This window comes from Mercenaria mercenaria, chromosome 1 (genome assembly GCF_021730395.1).
Source record: "Mercenaria mercenaria strain notata chromosome 1, MADL_Memer_1, whole genome shotgun sequence".
Classification (NCBI taxonomy): Eukaryota; Metazoa; Mollusca; class Bivalvia; order Venerida; family Veneridae; genus Mercenaria; species Mercenaria mercenaria.
Window position 1 is genome coordinate 114,413,573 of NC_069361.1, and position 27,130 is coordinate 114,440,702.

Consider the following 27,130-nt stretch of genomic DNA (forward strand, 5'->3'; position numbering starts at 1 on the left):
ATTCATGATAGAAATAGATTAAGAACGCTTCCATGATCTTTAAACGGTACGGACAAATGTATAAGCGAGAAGGGCAGATTTTACGGCCTATTACAAATCTGAAGGAAACTTGTAAAACTGATTTTAATAACACAATTTAACTGCTGGCAGTATTATATGTAGGACACTGACAAAATAATTACCTTATGCCATTCTAATCATCTGGTAATACAGCTTTATTAACTGTTATAACTGCTGGCAGTAGTAGCAGTTAACTGGTGTTAGTAAACACGATCAACTTCTGTAACTAGTGGTAGTTAACTGCGACAGGCAATAAACTGCTGTAACTGCTGGCAGTAGGAGCAGTTAACTGTTGTAACCGCTGGCAGTAGGAGCAGTTAACTGCTGCTACTGCCAGCAGTTACAGCAGTTAACTGCTCCTACTGCTGCTACTGCTGTACTGCCAACTTCACGCCGATGTCACTGCTGGAAGTTGACTGCGATACGCATTAAACTGCTGTAACTGCTGGCAGTATGAACAGTTAACTGTTGTAACTGCTGGCAGTAGCAGCAGTTAACTGCTGTAACTGCTGGCAGTAGGAGCAGTTAACTGCTGTAACTGCTGGCAGTAGCAGCAGTTAACTGCTCCTACTGCTGCTACTGCTGTACTGCCAACTTCACGCTGATCCGTACATATTCCTGGATGGTAACAACCTATAAAATGACTGTTTAGGGATTCCGGAAATGAGTTCCATTTACTGATGAATCTTGTAACGCCTGTCATCTGCAGTAACAAAACACCTAGACAGCAAGCCATTTTATATTCGATATTTCCAACAGTTTTCGACGTCTGGTCGTGATTTTGTTCACTTATCAAAGACAAGAGGGTCATGATGACCCTGAATCGCTCACCTGAGTAATATGAGCCACATGTTTAAAATGGCAAACTGATGCTAAAATATTAGAAAGTAGGTCAGTAGGTCACATTCATGGTCACTGAAAGTCAGTTTTTAGATCGTTGTGTAAAACTGTACATGTCATCCAAATTTCAAGACTGTATCTTAAAAAACAAGAAAGTAGGTCAGTAGGTCAAGATCACGGTCAAATGACCCCTAATCGCTTGGGGTCATCAGGTAATTATAATTAAACAGTCTAGGAAATATGATATGATATTTTTTAAGTATTTATTCGCTATATAACTCATATAACAAGTGACCCCCAGGGCGGGGCCTCTTTTCACCCCAGGGGCATAATTTGAACATTCTTGTTACAGATCTACTAGGCAATGCTACATACCAAATATCAAAGGCCTAGGCCTTAAACTTTCGGACAAGAAGATTTTTAAAGTTTTTTTCCTATATAAGTCTATGTAAAACTTGAGACTCCCAGGGGCTGGGCCTCTTTTCACCACAGGGGCATAATTTGAAAAATTTTGGTAAAGAACCACAAGGTAATGCTACATACCAAATATCAAAGGCCTATGTCTTGTGGTTTTAGACAAGAAGATTTTTAAAGTTTTTTTCCTATATAAGTCTACGTTAAATTTGGGACCCCCTGGGCAGGGCCTCTTTTCACTCCAGGGGCGTAATTTGAACATTTTTGGCAATGGACCACAAGGCAATGAAACATACCAAATATCAAAAGCCTAGGCCTTGCGGTTTCAGACAAGAAATTTTTAAAGTTTTTTTTCCTATATAAGTCTACGTTAAATTTGGGACCCCCAGGGCAGGGCCTCTTTTCACTCCAGGGGCGTAATTTGAACATTTTTGGCAGAGAACCACAAGGCAATGAAACATACCAAATATCAAAAGCCTAGGCCTTGCAGTTTCAGACAAGAAGATTTTTAAAGTTTTTTCCTATATAAGTCTATGTTAAACTTGAGACCCCAAGGGTCTGGGTCTCTTTTCACCCCAGGGGCATAATTTGAACAATTTTGGTAGAGGACCATAAGGTAATGCTACATACCAAATATCAAAGGCCTATGTCTTGTGGTTTTAGACAAGAAGACTTTTTAAAGTTTTTTCCTATATAAGTCTATGTAAAACTTGTGACCCCCGGGGTGGGGCCTCTTTTCAACCCAGGGGCATGATCTGAACAATATTCATAGAGGACCATAAGATGATGTCACATGCCAAATATCAAGGCTCTATGCCTTGCGGTTTTTAACAAGAAGATTTTTAAAGTTTTTCCTTTTGGTTGCCATGGCAACCAGAGTTCTGTATTGAATTCAATTCTTTGAATAATTTTGAAAGGGGGCCACCCAAGGATCATTCCTGTGAAGTTTGGTGTAATTCTGCTCAGTGGTTTTTAAGAAGAAGATTTTTTTAGAAATTGTTGACGGACGCATGACCCATGACGGACATTGAGCGGTCACAAAAGCTCACCATGAGCCTTTGGCTCAGGTGAGCTAAAAATGCAGTCTGGTAGTAACGGAAGGCATTTAAAATTTATCTTTACACACCCTAACAATAGTACCACATAAATGAAATTGTTGGCTATTCATATTTGTTATATTGGACAAAACTCGGGCTTTTGCCGATAAATAGAAAACTTCCCGAGCTATGTTCGATAAGGACATGCTCACCCGGGGATTCTTGTTTTTAAAACTCACGTGTTAACTTACGGTTGACATGTATTCTGCCACATTGAGTGTACGCACGCATTGAATGTACTTTAAACCTAACTTACATCCAAAAGGGACGATTTCATGTTGGCGGTTAATCTTCGGTTTTACGTGTGTAATGTTGTTGTATTTTAGCTTGGCAGTTAGCCTTTAAAGTGGTCAGTGGTAACTGGAACTCTACAGCCACTGGTTACTCGAGCTTCTGGGAACTGTTTACCTCGACTGATACCTACAACACAGCAAGTCCTGTGCCGGATCAAAGAAACTTTAATACAAGCAGTGACAGTTACAAGTCCAAGCTCGTGCAACAATGGGAGGATGGCTTCATCAGTGTGCAAACGGTAATGTTTTCTTAATGTTTTAGTTTACATAAACAACACAATTTGTCAATGTTCAAGAGTTTTGAGCATTATTTACACTTTTCTCTCATATCATCGACAGTACCTAACAGGATTCAAAGGGCTGAGTTCATGTACTGAGTCCCCGCCCAACAAATGTGGTAATTCACTGACAAAATTGTTTGCAATGTTGCAAGCGATAAAAAAGGCACATAAAGTGGACCTAATACAGGTACAGAGGTTAAGATATTAGTTTATTGTTAATGGTTAGATTCTTCGATGTATATAGGGGTACTGTTTTTAATCTTTCAGATTAAATTGTCGTTTTTCAAAAACAACGAGGAGAAAGCGTATGTTGTATTTGATGCGATAGGAAAGACGAAGACGACATGGTTTAAATGTGACAATATATTATACTCATCCTATACTGACCTGCCGGACAATACACTACCGACAGAATGTCCCGGCAAGTAAGTATGCATATTTATGAATATAATATGACAACCCCTTACAATGTTCCTACACCAACAAGTTGGAAATACACTAGTACCTACAGCATGTAATAAGCTTATCTTGAAATATAGTGTGACAATTTACAATAACTTGTCGGAAAATAGCTAGTACCGACAGAATACCCGACAAGTAAAAAAAAAATGTGAATAATATTACTGCTTTGATAAACTAATCTACCTTGTCAACATCCTGACTACGGGATACGCGTTCCTGTCAGTGTTTTATGCTCTGACATCTTTAAATATATATCACCTTATAATGTAAGTCAAAACACAAATATTGTTTTACAAGTACAATATTTTCTTTAAAAAAATTATTATATTGTGTATGTTGCTGTGTATATGGTTTTGAAGCTTTCAAATAACATGGTAAGAAATTGTATGTTTATGTTTGTCTCCTTACGATGTGATCATTTAAACACATATGATAAGATCTAATAAGGACACATCCAATAACTTGTTCCACAACAGATAGAGTTTTTTTTCATTCGTGTTGCCTATTTTTGATTTCAGAAACGCTATGGGGTTACCCCTTACAATGATGAAAGTGTCGTATTTGTTCGCTTACTGTCCGCAAACAACTGGCTGGTTAGTTGTAGCAGATACCGACTTCTCATTTTCCCTGTGTCCTAATTACATGCCTGCTGACGGTAGCGAACCTTACTTCAAATATTCCAGTCTAACTACAGTTGCGGATCTTTCAACACGTAAGTATAACTTTTAACCCTTACCATGCTAAATTTCTATAATGAACTTGTCCATCTTTCAATTTGGACAGAACCACTTATTATTCAAAGGGGTGTTCACTGAAAAATTACAGTGCAGACCATGATAAGCCTGCATGGCTGTGCAGGTTGATCTTGGTCTACAGTGGTCACAAAGGAAGAAACACTTGCGGGCAGCAGGCGAAAGGTTAAATACAGTCGAACTCGACGAGACACGCAAATTTTGTTCGAGTTACCGGTAGTTCGAGCCACCGAACAAATATTATAAAAGCTCCTTTAACAACCTTATCAGTCATCTTTAAAAATATGTTTAAGGTATTTTTATGAAAGTAAGTTGAAAAGTGGTGTATTCAGTTACGTCATTCAGTTCTTTATCCCTTTCAGAACTAGAGACAGCTGACAGTATAGGAATATTTTTTCAAGGTATGAATTTTAAACTGATTCCTAAAATTGTCTTCTGCTAGGCTATGATAATCATAATATTAATAATGATGATGATACGATGATGATAATGATTATAATGATGATGATGATGATGATAATAATTATGATAATAATAATAATAATAATAATAATTTTTTGAAAGATTCACTATTTGTTTTAGGCATGTAAAGTTGGAGATAAGAGGATGACCTTCATGTTCTATACTATATATCGGAGGCAGATATGCAGGAGCTATGCATCGTTTTTGTATTATATGAACTGCTTTTTTGTAATTAAGCGCGTTTATGAAATGTTGTACAGTTGTTACGAAAACGTAATAAGGATTTCAAAAGCAATATAAAAAAACAACAACAACAACAACAAAAACCGTTTAGTTGTCATCTGTTGAAAACGAATTAATTTATCTTCTCAGACAATACCATAATTTTACAAATTCTACAACAGTAGTCAAAATGAGGTACAACGTATTTGTTAAGAAAACATTTACACATTCCGAAGGAGAAAAGGCGTTTATAAGGTATAAAAGGGAGCTGCATTTTGACTACGTTCTAGACAAATCTTGATTATCATTTTGAATAGCGTTGTAACAAAAGCTTCTAAAAATGTCTTTATGTCACGGCAACGCAGCATCCCAGTATGGGTCACAAATTTGAAGTTACGTCATTATGTATTTATCACTTAAAAGACAACCGATATACTTATTTTATTAAACCTTTTTGAATGCTATCAGTTTATATGATTAGACCTAAATAACATTTATGTCAACCTATAAAGTGTTTATTTTTCAGTTTGGGACATGGCTTTCAAAGGCGTAGAGGGCATCAAACCTTCAGCCGTCGGTCTAAATAATCTGACAGGTTTGTTCATGCAGGATATAACAGAGAACGATAACTCTGACCTGACAGTCAGAAACCTTCAGCACTCCCAGTCATCACAAATCTTCAAATCTGACGTCATTAACCTCTGGGATACTTACTTCATAGATATGGTATGTATATATGAGTCGCATCATGAGAAAACCAACATGTTGCGAACAGCATGGATCCAGACCAGCCTGCGCATCCTCGCAGTCTGGTCAGGATCCATGCTGTTCGTTAACGGCTTCTCTAATTGCAATAGGCTTTGAAAGCAAACAGCATGGGTCCTGACCAGACTTCGCGGATGCGCAGGCTGGTCTGGATCCATGCTGGTCGCAAACGCACTATGTTGGTTTACTCATGGCGCGGCTCATATATTTAATAGGTTACCCCCCTCCCAGCCCCTTCAGAAAATTATTAGTTTGGGTCATGTTGAATACCATTTCAGTGTAGAAGTTAAGCAAGCGGACATGTTCAATAGAGCAATGAAGAAACAAAGTACAATCGGTGTATAATGTTGGTGACAATAGAATACAAAGAGGCATTTGGCTATATTTCAATATAAACCTATCACAACATAATTATATCAATAATAAATATTGTATTTTCAGGTGAAATTTTCCATGTCAAAGAGCGGTGTAGAGAAGGCTTATGTGGTATTTGATGGTGTAAATACAGACAAACTTTCCTGGTTCAGTGAGAGTAACATACTGTATAGCAGTTATGGTAGCTCATTGGACGGGGCTTCATTGGAAATGTGCTCCATAGAAGGGTGAGTAACACTCATTGGCTGATGCCTTTGTTAAAAGGGGGAGGTTTAAAGTTTTTAAAATGCAAACAGGTCACTACTAACGTCACTAAGTATTACTAAATCACATACAAATATTGTTTTTCCAGCATGCCAAACTTAATACTAAGTAATACTTTACATAGCAAGGACCCCTGATTGAAATATAAAGTTTATACTGTATATTGTATATTTCTCAATTGAACAAAATTTATCACCAGTTTTGTCACATTTAAAGGATAATTTTACACTAAGGTGACCTACCTTTTTTAAAGTGGTCACACAGGCAAGGTATGGCGATGTTAAAGTGATACAAATGTATGGACAACACTAAAAAAAAACAAATGAGGGACTGATAACAGGTTCACGAATATTCAGATCATGCATTATTATAACATAACAAAAAGTTCATAGATATGCAAAAATATATTAAGGGAATCTGTTGTAGGGATGATAATCGCAACTGGCAGATACAGAGCCTCGCCGATGACACTGGCTGTTCTAGCTCCGAGCAACTCGGCTGGATGTTGGTGAAAGAACCAAAGAACAACGGCACATGTAGCTGGGATACAAGTACCATTAAGAAGAAACCATTTTTTCTCTATAATGCAGATACGTCGGCTGCTAATCCCTGTATGTATCGTTTATCTGTTTGATTTGTCTGTTTGATTAATCTTTATTCATTTAACTCTGTTACAATGTGAGCTCGAGGCTTGAGTCTCCTGTATGTGAAACCCTGACGAAGCTGACTGTTTGTACAGAAGGCCTATAGGGGACAACGGACACGTGTCGATCAACTGAGGTTTCGCTTTACATTTGAGTTTAATTAATTAGATATTCTCAATCACTTCTGTTATGTTAAAAAGAAACAATTATCAAAACGATACAAGCATTTTATAGCCCGTTTTGGTAAAACAGGGACTTTTTGAGATGACGTGTGCATATTTCCGTCCAACCTTCACATGTGGTGTTAAAATCATGCAAGGTTTTGGCTCGAATTTGGCGTACAATCAAAAATTGTACAGAACCCCCAAAACCAGACTGGTAGGCCACAAGTCATGTCAGAGGTCAAATCCGTACTATACATTTTGTGTCCAGAGCATAAAAACAATTAAGGTATTGATTTCGAACTTTGCGTATACGTAGATGGCGATAAAGCAATGCGCAGAGTGTTAAAACCGGGTTGGTAAGTCAACGGTTGAGATCACAAATTGGATTCAAAGGTCAAGTCTTTCAGTCTTGTTACGTTTTCTTGGAGCATAACTTAAAAAAAAGCCATCCATCTGGCTTACGGAAGATCGGTGGTTCTACCCAGGTGCCCGCTCGTGATGAAACAATGCACGGAGGGGCACATGGGGTCTTCCTCCACCATTAAAGCTGGAAAGTCGCCATATGACCTATCATGTGTCGGTGCGACGTTAAATCCAACACAAAAAAAAATCAAACAAAAAAACTTAAAAACTATTGAAGGTCTTGACAATATGGCAGTAAGATAATATGCAGAGCGCTAAAAAGGTCGCTAGGTCAAAGGTCTAGGTCACAAATTGAGTTCAAAGGTCAAATCTGATGTCGTTTTTTTTCTGTCCGGATAATATTTTAAAACTGTTCAAGGTACTGACACGACACTTGGAATATTAGCAAGTGGCAGCGAGGTGAGGAGCGCAAAATAAGTCAAAGGTTAAGGTGAAAGCATATATCGTGTCCAGAGCATAACATAAAGTTTACTATTCAAGGTAATGATTTTAAACTTGGTATATATGTAGTGACGATGAAATAATGTGCAGAGTGCAAAAGCTACATTACTCGCCCCCTCCCCCTCATTCGAAATATATAAACAAAAATCACTGTTAGTTCTTGTGCCTTGGTGTCAAATAAGTTCTAAGTTCATGATTAACTTAGCAATGGATAAATGGCTGTGACGTCTTTAATGTGGTGCTCAACCTCCTTTGATCTAAAACTTCGGATGTATATTGGCCTGCTTTGCGTTTTCTCCATTGCATTTGATTGAAACTTAAGTATTTTGAAGTTAAAATAATAGTAATGAAGGTGACATGTAAGCATCATTTTATTACGCCTTGTATCAAGTTGCCGAAGATACAGACGGTCTATTTGGTACACATGCAAGATACATGTCCTAGAAAAAATTATTATGACGTAATAAACATGAATAAAACCGGACAATTCTCCACATATCATCAGCACAGAAACACAATTGATCGTAGATTTTCATGAGCAGTATACATAAGTTATACAGCAGTCTTTATAGCTAAAAACGACCTGCCGATGTCCGACAAGAAGGTCGTATTCAATGTGATCTTCAAAGAATACGGTCGTTTGAAATTTGTTTATGTAGAATGTGAAAAAAAGTTTTCTTTTTATTTCTTTATTTTTCTTTTTTTAAGGGTATTTGATGGATTAATAACTTAAATGATAAAACTATGTATTTAAATGTGTATATTTATATTTTCAGCCACCTTTCAGTATGCCGATGTTATTGCAGTGTTTGTACATGGTAAGTAGTCTTGAGAAAGTACCATTTGCAATAGGGGTTACATGAAAATCAAATAAGAAGTTTCAGAAAAGCTTTAAAAATATACTTAAAATAATTCAATGAAGACTGTAGTATTATACTTGATCTTAAATATTATGTTTAAGCATTCAAACTTATCTTTTATGTTTTTCATGATTTAAATTTTTTGGGACTAGGTCCCTTTATAGGCCATTTCCCTCCCGCAAAAGAGTTTGCTACCTGACATGTACATTTTTTGTATTCCAAGCTACATAGACTAATTCACCCTTTACCATTTTAGATAATTCTACGGTATATGTACCTGAAATATTGATCATTACTTTTCCAGATTTTTTTTGTATCAACACTTCTAAACTGTTGTAATATAATCATGTTCATAAAAATATTAAGGTTGGCGCCTTGTCCTGAAATTAGCAGCTGGTGGAAGTGTTTCACCAAAGTCAAGCGTCCACTCGCTGTGGTCTGAAACCGGAAGTGTGAACGAAGGTGTTGACGGAGCAGCAAGTCTGGCATCTGGAACAACTTACAAGTCCAGTATTATAGACCAGTGGACCTCCTTTTATATAAGAGCGGTAAATGCAATAAAATATTGCGTATCTTTTATACTATCTTCTGCAGCATATCATCTTTTTCATCGGTCATTATGCTATACATTTTTGATTGGATAATATTGTCATCTAATGCAATTTCAGCAAGTGACCCCTTAATTAAGGTATCCAATCCATAAATAGCTACCATTATTTCTTTCACATATCACATTTTGACAGATTGAAAAACAAATAAGTCAGATGGGGACGAATAACATACCATTCTTTCTTATGTCCGAGAGGGATTGCATGACGTTACAAAATTTAAAATATTTTTCATTAATCTTTATATAAAAAACAGAAACCTTTGACAATTTATCATGGCGACATGGAAAAATGAGCCTTTCAGGACCTATTTGATAAATGTGTTTTCTTGTATATTTTCGTCTTAACTTCGCATAAAATAATGTCAACTATGTAGACGCAAGCACACCTTATAGAAAGGACTCTATGTACGGATATTTACAATAAGTGCATATTTGATGATCCGACAATTTTTTTAGGTTTTGGAAAAGGTCTCATTGAAATGCGCGTAACTTGGAAATGTGAAAACTTGGCTGCTAAGCTCGAGTACGTGGTCCCAGTTACTGCTACAATAGAAAAACATTGATGGATGTCGACAGTTTATTTTGAATTTATGGGTACCATATGTGATATGAGATTGTAATATTTAAAGACTTTTTACCTCAGGTTAAAATCGCGGCTTACAAAGATGGCTTAGAAGTATTTAATGCAGTATTTGACGCTACAGGAAGTAGCAACATCGACTGGCTTGACTGCGCCCGATTGCTCTATACCTCGGTATCTGGACTGACCGGCACCACAGCAAACACCAATTCATATGCTTGCAGTTTACACGGGTGAGGTACTTATGAGTGCTCTCCTTTTCAATATGCAGAGTTATATGTTACAAAAAAGATGAATTTTAAAGCCAATATAAAGGTCCGAATAAGATTAATCATCCCGCCCCCACAAAAAATGCAGAAACGTGTAAGTATAATGATTTAAATCAATTTAATCACGGATATTATTATAATGTCAAATTATTCAATTTTGTTTAATAAAAATGAACTTTCCCACAAGGGTCATTAACCTGTTGGTAAGGATCTGAAGAGTGCGTGATGTTTCTTAATGTGTAATCCTGTAATCACATGCGGTCTATCGATTGTTCAATATGATAATCAATCAATGTCCAATAAATGAGCCGCGCCATGAGAAAACCAACATAGTGCGTTTGCGACTGCACAGACTGGTCGGGATCCATGCTGTTCGCTTTCAAAGTCTGTTGCAATTAGAGAAACCGTTAGCGAACAGCAGGATCCTGACCAGACTGCGTGGATGCGCAGGCTGGTCTGGACCCATGCTGGTCGCAAACGCACTATGTTTGTTTTCTCATGGCGCGGCTCAAATATGTTTACAGCCTTTGCAAAATGTAAAGTTACTGGTCGACAAAAAAGTGAAAACTTAATTGCTTCCGTCGTAAAGAACTGTGGATTGACAATGATTATTTTATCTTAGTTGATTTCTATATTGATGTTTTAAATATTACACACGGTAATTGGGACTAAAACGAATAAATCAGAACTGTGCTTTGTGTACTGTTAGAAGTGTTAATTTTGTGCCAAAATCTGGTTAATTTGGATTTATGTTTTAAATATTATGATTGCCTTAAATACAGCTGCTCAAAATAGATATGAATCCTATCCTATCTAGGCAACTGGCCTCGAAATGCTTCTATAGCCATCAGAATCACAAAGTAAGAATGCACCAACATTGTCGGTCACAACAGCGACAATATACAAAGTGCGGATATGGGCGCAAATTAAAATTTCCTTAGGTTATAGTGTTGTTTTAGTGTGTTCCAGCCTCTGTTTTTCTCCTTACAGTCATGATATAAAGTTATAAGGATACCATTTGATAGTTCTGCATGCAAACATGTTTGTCAAAAACAATCAATGTTTGGCATGTATAAAATCTGAAGTGGGCATTCGCTTTCCTTTGTAATAAGCAAAAGAACAGTTAAATTTTAAGAAAGATATGCCAGTTCCATTCCCGATTTTAATTAGAATTTGAATATTACATTAAAATTTGTGCGTTGTCAGGATTTTCAATTGCAGTTGTGACAGACATCGAGGAGGGCTAGTTAATGATAAAATCTATATGTAACGGCATTTTTTTTTATTTCGTTGTTTTTGATGCCTATATAGAATATTAAGAAGATATACAATCCGTCATTGTCTAAATAATTATTTCAGGGAGTCTTCAACATTTAGATTTTTACTCGGAAAATCACCAGACTGCGGTTCAGTGTCTGCTACTGGAGTATTCTCGATAGTGGATGCAGATAGTGCGTGCTCTTCAAGAAATGATCTGCCACAGTTTCTTTTCTCTAATACACTTGATACATCACTCACAGGTACGTGTAACGTATGTTACAACACAATCCACACTGCTACTTGTTTGTCTTCGTAAACGCTAGATATTCAGTCAGGAAAAGAACGTCTTAAAGAATATTAATCGATTGGGGCACATGCTTTTATTGTCAGTTAATTTTAAGTGTACCTATATTTAGCAACAGCTCCAGTCAAAGTTGTCGGTCATACTTAGAGAACTGAATTTCCTTTGCAATATCGTATTTAAAGGTATTTAGTTAATACCCCAGTCGCACATACGGCGCGGATAGCTACGTCTAGCCACGGATAGAAACGTAGTAATCCGTATCGATCCGTACCTGAGCCGTACGGATTGGTACGGACTGATACGGATTGATACGGATTACTACTTTAAGGTACGGCTCAGGTACGGATCGGTACGGAGTTCTACGTTTCTACCCGTAGCTAGACGTAGCTATCCGCGCCGTATGTGTGACTGGGGTATAAGCGAAACAAAACCTATTCTTCATTTTATGCGAACAATATCTATATTTGATTATGAACCATATTGATTAGACTTTGGTTGCATTAAGCTGTTTAGAATGTTAACTATTGAACATTCTTTGTCTTCAGATATGACAGAGTCACAATTAGCAGACACATTTGCAGTATTTATTGGTAAGCGTATTTAAAACAATTCAAAGGTTAATTTATTTCAATATTATATGTTGTGATAAATTTACTGTTGGCATAATAATTACTCAATTTTGTGATAATCTTCCATGTTTTCCAGTTTTCTGCTTCGTTAGCTCATGGCTGCATGTGAAAGATGAATATATACGCCTAAATTAATACTGGCATCATGTGTGTAAAATTTAAGCCTGGAGCATTTTAACATGTGTTGCAAGCCCCGAAAACTGAATCTTTTTGGTTTTGATTCAATGAATTCTTCGTCAGGAAAATGATCATTTGTTTTCTGTGTCACGTCGAATCAAAACCGTGTTGTATGTATTATTTGTAGATATGGCAAATTGCTATACTGACACGTGCCTTAACGGAGCAACCTGTCAGGACCTAGGTGGGAACTTCCGCTGTTTTTGTGACGGAAGTTACTACGGGGCCACGTGCGCAAATTGTAAGTTAAATTCTTAGTTATAACCCATTCACTATAATATAGGTCTTTGTTTACATTATAATATCCCACCATATCGTGTAACTTTCTTAGATTAGATTCAGTATATATCAGGCAATATAGGGTGTTACAAATAATTCATTGTGACTGTAACCCGTCTGCGGTGTAACACTAAATACCGATGCCTACCCTGTTTGTAACTCTATGTGACCAACTAACGTTCACCAGGGCTGTAGATAATGCGCATAAAACTGTCAAAGAAAAACTGAAACTAGAAAACTTGCTGATGATTTATTATATCTTGTAATTTCTATTTCAGTGGATGGTACTTTTGGAGACTGGAGCACGTGGAGTGAGTGTAGTGTCACGTGCGCTAATGGTACACAGAGCAGAAACAGAACGTGTATAGGAGCAGAGGGAGATGGCATATGTTCTGGCGAAAGTACAGAGACCACACCTTGTTCTTTAGATCCATGTCCAAGTAGGAATATAACGATAAATCTATATAGCACGCTTAAGGCCGCCGTGGCTTTCTCGGTTACCTTATCCCGCATCGTATTGTTCGCACAGACATCTTTTACGTCTGCTTTATTTGTTTCAGTTATGCACGCTTTGACTGCTTTGCTATTTCCTCCAACCCCCTCTCCCACCTTTGCTGGTGAAATTGTGATCAATCAAGGTTAGAATTTTAAGACTACAATGAATTTTTCCAGATAAATTTGATTTCAAGTTTTTACGTCAGAAAACTTTTTATATAAGTGTATGATTCTTAGTTATACGACTGAGCAAGAAACATTAAACAGAAGATGACCGTTTTCTGATGTTGTAAGAGGCTTGGGTGCAACCTCTTTGATCTTACAGTGATATTGTTTATGTATGTTTTAATAAGTAACTGAATTAGCCGCACCATGAGAAAACCAACATAGTGCGTTTGCGACCAGCATGGATCCAGACCAACCTGCACCTCCGTGGAGTCTGGTCAGGATCCATACTGTTCGCTAATTGTTCCTTTCATTGCAAAGACTGCGCGGATATTCAGGCTGATCTGGACCCATGCTGGTTGCAAACGCACTATATTGGTTTTCTCATGGCGCGGCTCAAAAATGATTGAAAGCAAAACTGAGGGTTAATGAGTTTCATTTCTATCACAAGGGCTACCTGAAATGACTGTTCACCAGAATTTTTCAAATATTATTTTCTTAGGCTGTTTTTAAATGTTATTTTGTGTTGAATGTAAATATGTTTCACTCCATTTGAGCCACGCCATGAGAAAACCAACATATTGCGTTTGCAACCAGCATGGATCCGGACCAGCCTGCGCATCCGCACAGTCTGGTCAGGATCCATGCTGTTCGCTTTCAAAGCCTATTGCAATTAGAAAAACGGTTAGCGGACAGCATGGATTCTGACCAGCCTGCGTCTGGATCCATGCTGGTCGCAAAGCCACTATGTTTGTTTTCTCATGGTGCGGCTCATTTTAGTTTAAGCAGATGATTGTGTTGTGAAAGCTGTTTATATTTAAGATGCATATGTAGCATCACTTCACATCATTTAGCACCTAGGACGATCGTTTTGCATGATATGGTCACTCTTGTGAAAGTCGATCACTTTACAACAAAAAATGGGACTATTTAGGATCGTGTCTCAACTCATGTCGTGAAAACTGGTCGGTTCAAAACATTCGGAACACCATAGGATCTTTCCCATCGTCAAGATCAAAACAGATCACGGACATTCGTTTCCACAAAGGCTGTTCACATCATAACGTCAACGAAATAGCACAGATACCTGTCGTTAAGCTGTTCGTATCACTGCAAACATCGTAAAACTGTCTTGTATCACAGGAGGTTTGGCAACATGGTCACTTGTCAAAAGCATTTTTCACTTGTCTTGCAAAAACATATAATCACAGGTATGTAATTTTATTCTGCAGTAAGTTGTATCATTTTAAAAGCATTTGCCAAATTCAGTTTCGGTAAAATAAATGATTGTATAATATTAATGTTTTAACGTATGTTATAATAGCAAAATGTTCTATGACAATGAAATTAATATATAGTTCAATATGTTTTCCATTATTTCATAATTGTATTTTACAAATGTGTATAATTATGTTATAGTTGATGGAGTCTACACAGAGTGGATCACGTGGACCCAATGTACAGTCACGTGTGGCACTGGTACAAGAAACCGGTCACGCGAATGCACAAACCCATCCCCTCAACATGGTGGCAGTGATTGTGTTGAACCCGCTACCGAGAGTGAAAACTGCAGCACAAACCCTTGTCCAAGTATGCACTTACCTACACCTGTAATATGCACTTAATTAAACACCATCCCTAGTGTTTGGTACACATTTTTTCCTTATTTTGATTTCTCTTTAGATGGTATACATCACGACATATAATGATCACTAGTATACAATTATTCAAAGAACTCCAAAGTTGGTAATACGAACTTTTTTAATAATCAAAATATCTTAATTAAATTGAATTTGTTGTCATCAAAACGATTCTAATATTGTAAAAATTCTAGTAAAAGTTTTAATATTTCAGTTTTGGCTTTAATTGTAGGTAGTTTTTTTTTAACTGCGAGGATATATTTGCAAGATTTACTTTTAAAAAGTTTGAAAATTTCAATAAAGAGGGAATTTTGAAATTTTTCATTGGCCAGAATTTATTTTAAGAAAAATACATGTTTGGCCATATAGTATACATTATTGAAGATAGCTTTAAAGTTAAAAAAAAAACGTTACTACATTCGTATTACTATCCCAGGATAACGTTAAAAATCTAGCAAAATAAAAAAGCCAAGACTCTAGAAACCCCTTGTTACATGCTTTGTGAATCAAGCAATAAGCCTTACGTTATCTGAGGAACTTTATCCAACCGTTGGCAATAACCAATTGCTAAGGTCCGCTTTACACTGTGACTGTACAAAATGTCCATCAGAGCTAGGATAAAAAACTTTTCGAAGACCTCTAATTGCATTGTTCTAATACAATACTTCTAAAAATACCGCATATGCACTGGCTTTAATACTGTAAATGGCTTCTAAGATACCCTTTTTGCGTTTTAAACTAACTTTTTAACGTACCGTCCCTTTATTTCTAGATGTGTTTTCACGCGCATAGTACCGGTAATTATTAAACCATTAAAAGACGTATATATTGTATGAACCAAACGTGAAAAGTAGGATTTATTTCAGAGAAAACTTTTGTTGAAATATCATCAAAATGTTATACCTATTTTTTTATTACAAAATACACCAGAAATTACACAAATGCTGACTGTGTGCATTTACCATAACTATATGATTCCATGTACTGTAGGAACATTTTGCATTACATTGTTGCATTGTATTTATAAGTTTGCTTATTAAGATAGGCCTTTTATTAATTATGCATCTAGTAGACAGTCTAAACTTCTTTGGTAAAATAAAATGTCAACAAAGTCATCGTTTCCGAGAAAACGAATAGATATCATGCAACGAGACAGATGGTCCTGATAAATTTATATACCAAAATTTGTATTTGTACATTTCCATCATACCATGTTTCACATGTGGCATGTTTGTCTTTTTCTTTCACAAACATTTCATCACTAATAGAATTATATTCAAACAGTATGTGCTTGGTTTTAATCTTCAAAAGTTCGAAAAATTAGATTACATATAATGTGATTAGTTTGTAATACATAAAACTTATAATTGAGCCGCACCATGAGAAAACCCACATAGTAAGTATCATAGTGCGTTTGAGACCAGCATGGATCCAGACCAGCGTGCGTATCCGCACAGTCTGGTCAGGATCCATGCTGTTCGCTAACCGTTTCTCTAATTGCAATAGGCTTTGAAAGCGAACAACGTGGATCCTGACCAGACTGCGCGGATGCGCAAGCTGGTCTGGATCCATGCTAGTCGCAAATGCACTATGTTGGTTTTCCCATGGTGCGGTTCATAACATCAGTCGTATTTGAATTAGGCTAAACCTGATGTTCTTTAAATTCAACATTGATTAGCTCTATTAATAAGCCAAATTTGATGTTAAATTCAACCTTAATTAGTTTTAAGCGAAATTTATGTTCATACCCAAATCTTGATCATTGTGAAGCGAAACTTAATTTTTATAATCACAAATGATTATCTTTAAGCAAAACTTGAAATTGTTGTTCGAATTCAGATATGTCCAAATTAAAAGATTTTACACTATAATGCAGGTGTATGTTAATAAGATATATGGCAAATAGTACCACAAAATACAAAAAGGAACACTGAATAATCTTACTATTTTCTATAAAACAGCCTAACATGCTTATAAATAATATTGACTTTGTTTCACATATGCTTCATATCCTTAAAACTGGATTTTTAGCTCGACTATTCATAGAATAGTGAGCTATTGCACTCGCCCATGCGTCGGCGTCGGCGTCATCTCAGTAACCACTTGTGGGAATGGATTGAAACTTCACACACTTATTCACTGTGACAAACTGACTTACATTGCACAGGTTCCATAACTCTATTTTGCTTTTTTACAAAATTATGCCCCTTTTTCGACTTAGAAATTTTTGGTTAAGGTTTTGTATGTAAGCTGGTAACTCAGTAACCACTTGTGGGAATGGATTGAAACTTCACACACTTATTCACTGTGATGAACTGATCTACATTGCACAGGTTCCATTACTCTATTTTGCTTTTTTACAAAATTATGCCCCTTTTTCGACTTAGAAATTTTTGGTTAAGGTTTTGTATGTAAGCTGGTATCTCAGTACTTACTAATGGGAATGGATTGAAACTTCACATACTTGTTCACTATCATGATCTGACATGCACTAAGCAAGTCCCATAACTCTACTCTCTTTTTTTTCAAAATTATGCCCCTTTTTCGACTTAGCAGTTTTTGGTTAAATTTTTGTATGTAATCTGATATCTCAGTATCCACTAATTGGAATGGATTGAAACTTCACACACTTGTTCACTGTCATGATCTAACATGCACTGTGAAGGTCCCATAACTGTACTTGGCATTTTTACAAAATTATGCCCCTTTGACTTAGCAGTTTTTTGTTAAGTTTTTGTATGTAAGCTGGTATCTCAGTATCCACAAATTGGAAAGGATTGAAACTTCACACACCTGTTCACTGTCATGATATGACATGCAGTACAGAGGTTCAATACCTCTACTTTGCATTTTACAAAATTATGCCCCGTTTTCAACTTTTGTATTCATTCAATTGACAAGGCTGTTGAATAGTCGAGCGTTGCTGTCCTCCGACAGCTCTTGTTTTACTTAGTTAACTTTCTAGGTTGACTAATCAATTTTATATTTAATCTTTGTATATAGTTGATGGAGGTCTGACAGTGTGGGCAGACTGGACATCCTGTTCCGTGTCATGTGAGGCCGGGACACAGTCCAGGGAACGCTTGTGTACCAATCCAACCCCGCAGTATGGAGGCGCAAACTGTACAGGAGAAACACTTGAAACAAATTCATGCGATCTAGGACCATGTCCGAGTGAGTATAATATATCTACCGTTGAGTTATTTCCTAACATACTGAATTAGTGTTTTCAAACACATTTTCACGTCAAGTAAATCTTAATATGCGACCGGCCCGCTTAGCTCAATAGGGAGAGCGCAAATCGACGGATCGCGGGGTCTGAGTTCGATCCCAGGGCGATGCGTATGTTCTCCGTGACGATTTGATAAAAACATCGTGTCTGATATCATTCGTTCTCCACCTCTGCTTTAAATTTGAAAGTTGGCAGTTACTTGCGGAGAACAGGTTTGTACTGGTACAGAACCCAGGAACACTGGTAATATTAAATTTTGCCGTTGCATAACTGAAATACTGTTCAAGTGAAAACGGCGTTAAACCCAAAACAAACAAACAAACTTAGTATGCAAATTCAATAACAAATATGTCATATTTCTACTTATATTTACGGTGACGTAGAAGACACGTGTGCAATTTTTTTTTATCTCGTGGTCATTATTAACGACTTAGTAAGTCACAGACATAATATTATGATGAAAATATGTCACCTCTATGTAAATATTAGACATTTCGTTTCAATGGAAAAATAAAAATATCCTCTCGATCTAAACATTACCGATGACAAGATATCTCTATCAATCGAAATATTCTAACCGCACTGAAAGCTATAAATCTCAAATGAAAAAAACTTTAAACACTTATGTCAGTATGTGCAGATTATTTTCAAATAATCAAGTTAACGAAATTCTTTATATTGGGAAAATCAGTTATTAAGCCAAATTTCACGAAAAAAAAATCTGAGCGTTTATTTGAAATAACAAGGTTTTTGCATGAAAAAGTAATGTCTGCAAAATAAAATCGTTGTTTTCATAAAGAATAAGTGTGATTCAATGTTCAATGGAGAGATATTTTTTCTGTTTCTAAGGAGGGATAATATTTAGGTCAATCAGATATTTCTCAATTCAGATAAATTTGACAAGTCCTGGTTCCGTATTTTCATTTCGTATAGCAATCGACCGATGAAAATTTTTTATTTCACCTGCATCATATACAGGTACATGAACATACATGACTAGTGCATTTGTATTTTCCCTTGAAAAGAGATTTTGCGTTTCGAATATTCAACAAAAATATCAGAGCCAAATACGAGCAATCTACATCACACAACGTATGAACAAAAATACAAACTCTGAATATAAGGGCGACTCTATTTTCTTCACAGTCAATGGTGGATATACTGCATGGAATGCATGGACAGCTTGTAATGTCACATGTGGAGGCGGGGAGCAGTCGAGGTCAAGAGAATGCAGTAATCCTCTTCCACAGTATGGAGGAAACAATTGTTCAGGCGATACCTCGGAATCACAAGCTTGTAACAGCGATAACTGTCCTATCAATGGTGGATATACTGCATGGAGTGCATGGACAGCTTGTAATGTCACATGTGGAGGCGGAGAGCAGTCGAGGTCAAGAGAATGTAGTAATCCTCTTCCACAGTATGGAGGAAACAATTGTTCGGGTGATGCCTCCGAATCACAAGCTTGTAATAGCGAGAACTGTCCTATTAATGGTGGATATACTACATGGAGTGCATGGACAGCTTGTAATGTCACATGTGGAGGCGGTGAGCAGTCGAGATCAAGAGAATGTAGTAATCCTCTTCCACAGTATGGAGGAAACAACTGTTCTGGCGATGCCTCTGAAACACAAAATTGTAACAGCGAGAACTGTCCTATTAATGGTGGATATACTGCATGGAGTGCATGGACAGCATGTAATGTCACATGTGGAGGCGGTGAGCAGTCGAGGTCAAGAGAATGTAGTAATCCTCTTCCACAGTATGGAGGAAACAACTGTTCTGGCGATGCCTCTGAAACACAAAATTGTAACAGCGAGAACTGTCCTATCAATGGTGGATATACTGCATGGAGTGCATGGACAGCTTGTAATGTCACATGTGGAGGCGGAGAGCAGTCGAGATCAAGAGAATGTAGTAATCCTCTTCCGCAGTATGGAGGAAACAACTGTTCTGGCGATGCCTCCGAATCACAAGCTTGTAACAGCGGGAACTGTCCTATCAATGGTGGATATACTGCATGGAGTGCATGGACAGCTTGTAATGTCACGTGTGGAGGCGGTGAGCAGTCGAGGTCAAGAGAATGTAGCAATCCTCTTCCACAGTATGGAGGAAACAACTGTTCTGGCGATACCTCTGAAACACAAGCTTGTAACAGCGAGAACTGTCCTATCAATGGTGGATATACTGCATGGAGTGCATGGACAGCTTGTAATGTCACATGTGGAGGCGGTGAGCAGACGAGGTCAAGAGAATGTAGTAATCCTCTTCCACAGTATGGAGGAAACAACTGCTCTGGCGATGCCTCCGAAACACAAGCTTGTAACAGCGAGAACTGTCCTATCAACGGTGGATATACTGCATGGAGTGCATGGACAGCTTGTAATGTCACATGTGGAGGCGGTGAGCAGTCTAGGTCAAGAGAATGTAGTAATCCTCTTCCACAGTATGGAGGAAACAACTGTTCTGGCGATACCTCCGAATCGCAAGCTTGTAACAGCGATAACTGTCCTATCAACGGTGGATATACTGCATGGAGTGCATGGACAGCTTGCAATGTCACATGTGGAGGCGGTGAGCAGTCGAGGTCAAGAGAATGTAGCAATCCTCTTCCACAGTATGGAGGAAACAACTGTTCTGGGGATGCCTCCGAATCACAAGCTTGTAACAGCGAGAACTGTCCTATCAATGGTGGATATACTGCATGGAGTGCATGGACAGCTTGTAATGTCACATGTGGAGGCGGTGAGCAGTCGAGGTCAAGAGAATGTAGCAATCCTCTTCCACAGTATGGAGGAAACAACTGTTCTGGCGATGCCTCTGAAACACAAGCTTGTAACAGCGAGAACTGTCCTGTCAATGGTGGATATACTGCATGGAGTGCATGGACAGCTTGTAATGTCACATGTGGAGGCGGGGAACAGTCGAGGTCAAGAGAATGTAGTAATCCTCCTCCGCAGTATGGAGGAAACAACTGTTCTGGCGATGCCTCTGAAACACAAAATTGTAACAGCGAGAACTGTCCTATTAATGGGGGATATACTGCATGGAGTGCATGGACAGCATGTAATGTCACATGCGGAGGCGGTGAGCAGTCGAGGTCAAGAGAATGTAGTAATCCTCTTCCACAGTATGGAGGAAACAACTGTTCTGGTGATGCCTCTGAAACACAAAATTGTAACAGCGACAACTGTCCTATCAATGGTGGATATACTGCATGGAGTGCATGGACAGCTTGTAATGTCACATGTGGAGGCGGAGAGCAGTCGAGGTCAAGAGAATGTAGTAATCCTCTTCCACAGTATGGAGGAAACAACTGTTCTGGCGATGCCTCTGAAACACAAGCTTGTAACAGCGAGAACTGTCCTATCAATGGTGGATATACTACATGGAGTGCATGGACAGCATGTTATGTCACATGTGGAGGCGGGGAGCAGTCGAGGTCAAGAGAATGTAGTAATCCTCCTCCAGAGTATGGAGGAAACAACTGTTCTGGCGATGCCTCTGAAACACAAGCTTGTAACAGCAATAACTGTCCTATTAATGGTGGCTATACTATATGGAGTGCATGGACAGCTTGTAATGTCACATGTGGAGGCGGGGAACAGTCGAGGACAAGAGAATGTAGTAATCCTCCACCGCAGTATGGAGGAAACACTTGTTCTGGAGATGCCTTTGAAGCACAAGCTTGTAACAGCGATACCTGTCCTATCAATGGTGGATATACTACATGGAGTGCATGGACAGCATGTTATGTCACATGTGGAGGCGGGGAACAGTCGAGGACAAGAGAATGTAGTAATCCTCCACCGCAGTATGGAGGAAACAACTGTTCTGGAGATGCCTTTGAAACACAAGCTTGTAACAGCGATAACTGTCCTATCAATGGTGGATATACTGCATGGAGTGCATGGACAGCTTGTACTGTCACATGTGGAGGCGGTGAGCAGTCGAGGTCAAGAGAATGTAGTAATCCTCCTCCGCAGTATGGAGGAAACAACTGTTCAGGCGATGCCTCTGAAACACAAGCTTGTAACAGCGAGAACTGTCCTATCAGTGGTGGATATACTGCATGGAGTGCATGGACAGCATGTAATGTCACATGTGGAGGCGGTGAGCAGTCGAGATCAAGAGAATGTAGTAATCCTCTTCCACAGTATGGAGGAAACAACTGTTCTGGCGATACTTCTGAAACACAAGCTTGTAATAGCGAGAACTGTCCTATTAATGGTGGATATACTACATGGAGTGCATGGACAGCTTGTAATGTCACATGTGGAGGCGGTGAGCAGTCGAGGTCAAGAGAGTGTAGTAATCCTCTTCCACAGTATGGAGGAAACAACTGTTTTGGCGATGCCTCTGAAACACAAGCTTGTAACAGCGAGAACTGTCCTATCAATGGTGGATATACTGCATGGAGTGCATGGACAGCTTGTAATGTCACATGTGGAGGCGGGGAGCAGTCGAGGTCAAGAGAATGTAGCAGTCCTCTTCCACAGTATGGAGGAAACAACTGTTCTGGCGATGCCTCTGAAACACAAAATTGTAACAGCGAGAACTGTCCTATCAATGGTGGATATACTGCATGGAGTGCATGGACAGCTTGTAATGTCACATGTGGAGGCGGTGAGCAGTCGAGGTCAAGAGAATGTAGTAATCCTCCTCCACAGTATGGAGGATACAACTGTTCAGGCAATACCTCTGAAACACAAGCTTGTAACAGCGATAACTGTCCTATCAATGGTGGATATACTGCATGGAGTGCATGGACAGCATGTAATGTCACATGTGGAGGCGGTGAGCAGTCGAGGTCAAGAGAATGTAGTAATCCTCTTCCAAAGTATGGAGGAAACAACTGTTCTGGCGATGCGTCTGAAACACAAGCTTGTATCAGCGATAACTGTCCTATCAATGGTGGATATACTGCATGGAGTGCATGGACAGCTTGTAATGTCACATGTGGAGGCGGTGAACAGTCGAGATCAAGAGAATGTAGCAATCCTCTTCCACAGTATGGAGGAAGCAACTGTTCTGGCGATGCCTCTGAAACAGAAGCTTGTAACAGCGATAACTGTCCTATCAATGGTGGATATACTACATGGAGTGCATGGACAGCTTGTAATGTCACATGTGGAGGCGGTGAGCAGTCGAGGTCAAGAGAATGTACCAATATTCTTCCACAGTATGGAGGAAACAACTGTTCTGGCGATGCCACCGAAACACAAGCTTGTAACAGCGAGAACTGTCCTATCAATGGTGGATATACTGCATGGAGTGCATGGACAGCTTGTAATGTCACATGTGGAGGCGGTGAGCAGTCGAGGTCAAGAGAATGTAGTAATCCTCTTCCACAGTATGGAGGAAGCAACTGTTCTGGCGATGCCTCTGAAACACAAGCTTGTAACAGCGACAACTGTCCTATCAATGGTGGATATACTACATGGAGCGCATGGACAGCTTGTAATGTCACATGTGGAGGCGGTGAGCAGTCGAGGTCAAGAGACTGTAGTAATCCTCCTCCGCAGTATGGAGGAAACAACTGTTCTGGCGATGCGTCTGAAACACAAGCTTGTAACAGCGATAACTGTCCTATCAATGGTGGATATACTGCATGGAGTGCATGGACAGCTTGTAATGTCACATGTGGAGGCGGTGAGCAGTCGAGGTCAAGAGAGTGTATCAATCCTCCTCCGCAGTATGGAGGCCAGTCATGTTCCGGCGATCATACCGAGACATTAGTTTGCGGCGAACAAAATTGCCCAGGTAAATTATGTTTATATTTTAATCCTGATACGTCTATGAAAGTTTTATATAATATTTTTAGAATTGGTAAGAGATTTGAGTTCCTTAAAATGAAATGTAAATTTTGTCATTTTAGCGTCCATTCGCAAATTAATCAAAAGATTTATCATACAGTGAATGGTGGATTCACTGAATGGACCCCTTGGGGTACGTGTACGACAACATGTGGTTACGGACAACAGAATAGATCACGTGACTGCAACAATCCAAGTCCACAGTATGGTGGTAGCGACTGCATTGGTGATTATATCGAAATTCAGGAGTGTAATGTGGACCTATGTCCTGGTAAATAACATATTTCTATTTTTGACTTGGATTCTTTGCTTAATTATAAATAGAAAATCAGAGAACTAGAAAAAAAGTGATTTGCGAAAGAACTTACTTTTTACTCAACAGTTACCATGTAGAATCATTTTTCATAAGCATTCTCTTCTATATAATTTCATCTATTTTACGAAGTCATCTTCATATTGACACAAAAAAGTATTTGGTTTTCTTTCGGAAATAGTACAATATAATCCATTTATTTTCATTTTGCTAAACATTCAAACTTTAGATGAACTTGGATTTTCCATATGGAGCGAATGGACATCATGTACAAAATCATGTGATTCCGGTATAAGGGCTCGGTCCCGCGAATGTCTGGACCCAAACATTGGATGTATAGGGTCAACGATCGGCACAGGAATTTGTAAAACCCAGTCTTGCCCAAGTATTAACTGAGTGACACACCCTTTTAGTTTTTGTATGATAGACGTTTGTCTATTTCATTACTATATAGCCTTTAACTCAATTGCTTGCACGTTCGTTTGCTTTCCTTCTTGAAGTTCTTGGTGTGTGGTTTGGTACTTTTTTTCTAACGCTTTCTTTCCAAATAACTTTTCGCACATCTTATAATATTTCTTTGACTTTTTTTATAAAGAAAGATTTTGTTTGTTTCAATGTACAAATATACGGACGGTGATGTAAATGTACGGTGATCGTTAAAAGTAAAGTATATTTAAACCACTGTCAGAGAAAACTTTTCCTACTTTTCTTTTAATATCATGTTAGTAGCAACCGTTGAACAGTTCACAAACGAGTAAAAATTGAAAATAAAAGAGTTATTTTTCGGGAATGTGAACTTTGACTCGGAAAGCTATTTTTTTTTCAGACAAATGAAAGGTAAATTATTTCGATACTTAGGTTGTTTGTAGTCCCCCGCACTCCCACCCCTTCCCAAATCACAATGTTCGAAATCACGATGGGGAACTTTGGTCGAAACAGAGATGAAGAAAACGCGCAACTACGATGACGAAAGTCGAAACTACGATGACGAAAGTCGAAACCACGATGGCGAAAGTTGACGTCACGATGATGAAAATACGAAACTACTTAATCGTCGTGGTTTCAACTTTTACCATCGTGATTTCGACTGTCACCATCGTAGTTGCGATTTTCATATTTGTAGTTTTGCCTTGCTCCCTGTATGCGCATCTGGATGACTTTATCACGAAAAATTTTAAAGGGGATACTCCGACACAGAAATTTATTTTTGTAACGATAAATGTCTCAACGGGTACTGATTTGAAGTAAATGACATGCGCAACAGGAAATCGAAACTCGACACGAAGATGGAAGTCAAAATCTTGATGGTTAAAATCGAAAGAACAATGATGGAAGTCGAACCTTTGATGGTGGAAGTAGAACCACCATACGGTACATACAAACCCGATAACTCATACTCTGAAAATTGGGTAGGAAACCCGCGAACGACATTAACGCCCTTAAAACTCGAGTTAAAATTGGGCGTGAAATATTTGAAAGTCAACTGAAATTTAATACGATAGTGTTTTTATTCTTTTTATTGAATATTACACAAATATTTAACACATTTTGAATGCAATTTGACCGTCGAAAACAAGAAATGTTAATACATGTAGTTTTAAACTATTTTGAAAATTTAGTTTCATATTGAAAATTAAATGTTATCAGCTAAATCATTTGAAATGAGTACTTAACAACTAATTTTCAGAAAACTCGTTTTTTACGTAACACGAATGGATAGGAAGATATGTTAGTCTTTCCACAGGCATGGCTTTTCGTAACGCCTACGAACTATCGTAACATTTTGTAAAACGTATGTACATGTGAAAAAAAACTATTATTTCAGCCGACGGAGGGTACACGGTCTGGACTGAATGGAGCACGTGCTCTGTGACATGTGGGGCAGGAGAAAGAACAAGGTCACGCGAGTGTACAAATCCCTCACCGGAACATGGAGGTGCCCCGTGTGATGGTGCAGCAGTTGAGACGATCCTTTGTACTGAAGGGTGTCCAGGTAAGGTTAAACAATACCATGTTTCTTTAGTTACACTGACATCTTGTTAGCGAATAAATCTTGGCCTTTTCAAAGAACAGAGAAACAAGTCCATGTCACTTTAATCGTTGGTAAAAATAAATCAGTGTTACTGGTTGAATTCCGTTTTTTTTTGTTCCAGTGCAACACCAGAGAATGGCATGATAGCAACGTATATTTTGATCTAACTTACAGTTGTTTTATAGGTGATTAATCAGATTTTGATCAAGTTATAGATTTGTTAGAAAATTTGACAAATGGTCATTTACACTGATTTATATTCCGTATCCAGATTGCCAAACCAGGATAGAATTATTCTAGCATATGTATAAATTCAGTAAACATACTTTGCCTCAGGATTGATGTAAATATATGGACTATTACGTTATATTTTCCAGAGGTTTACATTCAGTTTGATAAATATGTATTTAGCCGGAATTCATTGGAAATGAAAGTCTGTAAAATTGTTATTATCTCCCTTTACATATATTGGATGCGCAATTAGGATATATTGGTGCATTCTAATAAATG

At 38.1% G+C, this 27,130-nt stretch overlaps 1 protein-coding gene across 1 annotated transcript in view; it reads left to right on the plus strand.

Annotated features, from left to right (window-relative positions):
- The window catches only part of LOC123525477 (SCO-spondin-like), a 59,307-nt gene that overhangs the window by 6,568 nt on the left and 25,609 nt on the right, over nt 1–27,130 (plus strand). The window contains exons 2-21 of the mRNA XM_045304554.2: nt 2,738–2,943; nt 3,253–3,410; nt 3,966–4,159; nt 4,562–4,600; nt 5,410–5,609; nt 6,090–6,250; nt 6,714–6,898; nt 8,736–8,777; nt 9,186–9,367; nt 10,073–10,242; nt 11,638–11,798; nt 12,388–12,432; nt 12,776–12,889; nt 13,206–13,441; nt 14,666–14,798; nt 15,007–15,177; nt 18,231–18,401; nt 19,606–24,222; nt 24,376–24,546; nt 26,414–26,581. Of these exons, the coding sequence (XP_045160489.2) occupies nt 2,738–2,943; nt 3,253–3,410; nt 3,966–4,159; nt 4,562–4,600; nt 5,410–5,609; nt 6,090–6,250; nt 6,714–6,898; nt 8,736–8,777; nt 9,186–9,367; nt 10,073–10,242; nt 11,638–11,798; nt 12,388–12,432; nt 12,776–12,889; nt 13,206–13,441; nt 14,666–14,798; nt 15,007–15,177; nt 18,231–18,401; nt 19,606–24,222; nt 24,376–24,546; nt 26,414–26,581 (7,524 nt within the window). The remainder of the gene's footprint in view (nt 1–2,737; nt 2,944–3,252; nt 3,411–3,965; nt 4,160–4,561; nt 4,601–5,409; nt 5,610–6,089; nt 6,251–6,713; nt 6,899–8,735; nt 8,778–9,185; nt 9,368–10,072; nt 10,243–11,637; nt 11,799–12,387; nt 12,433–12,775; nt 12,890–13,205; nt 13,442–14,665; nt 14,799–15,006; nt 15,178–18,230; nt 18,402–19,605; nt 24,223–24,375; nt 24,547–26,413; nt 26,582–27,130) is intronic.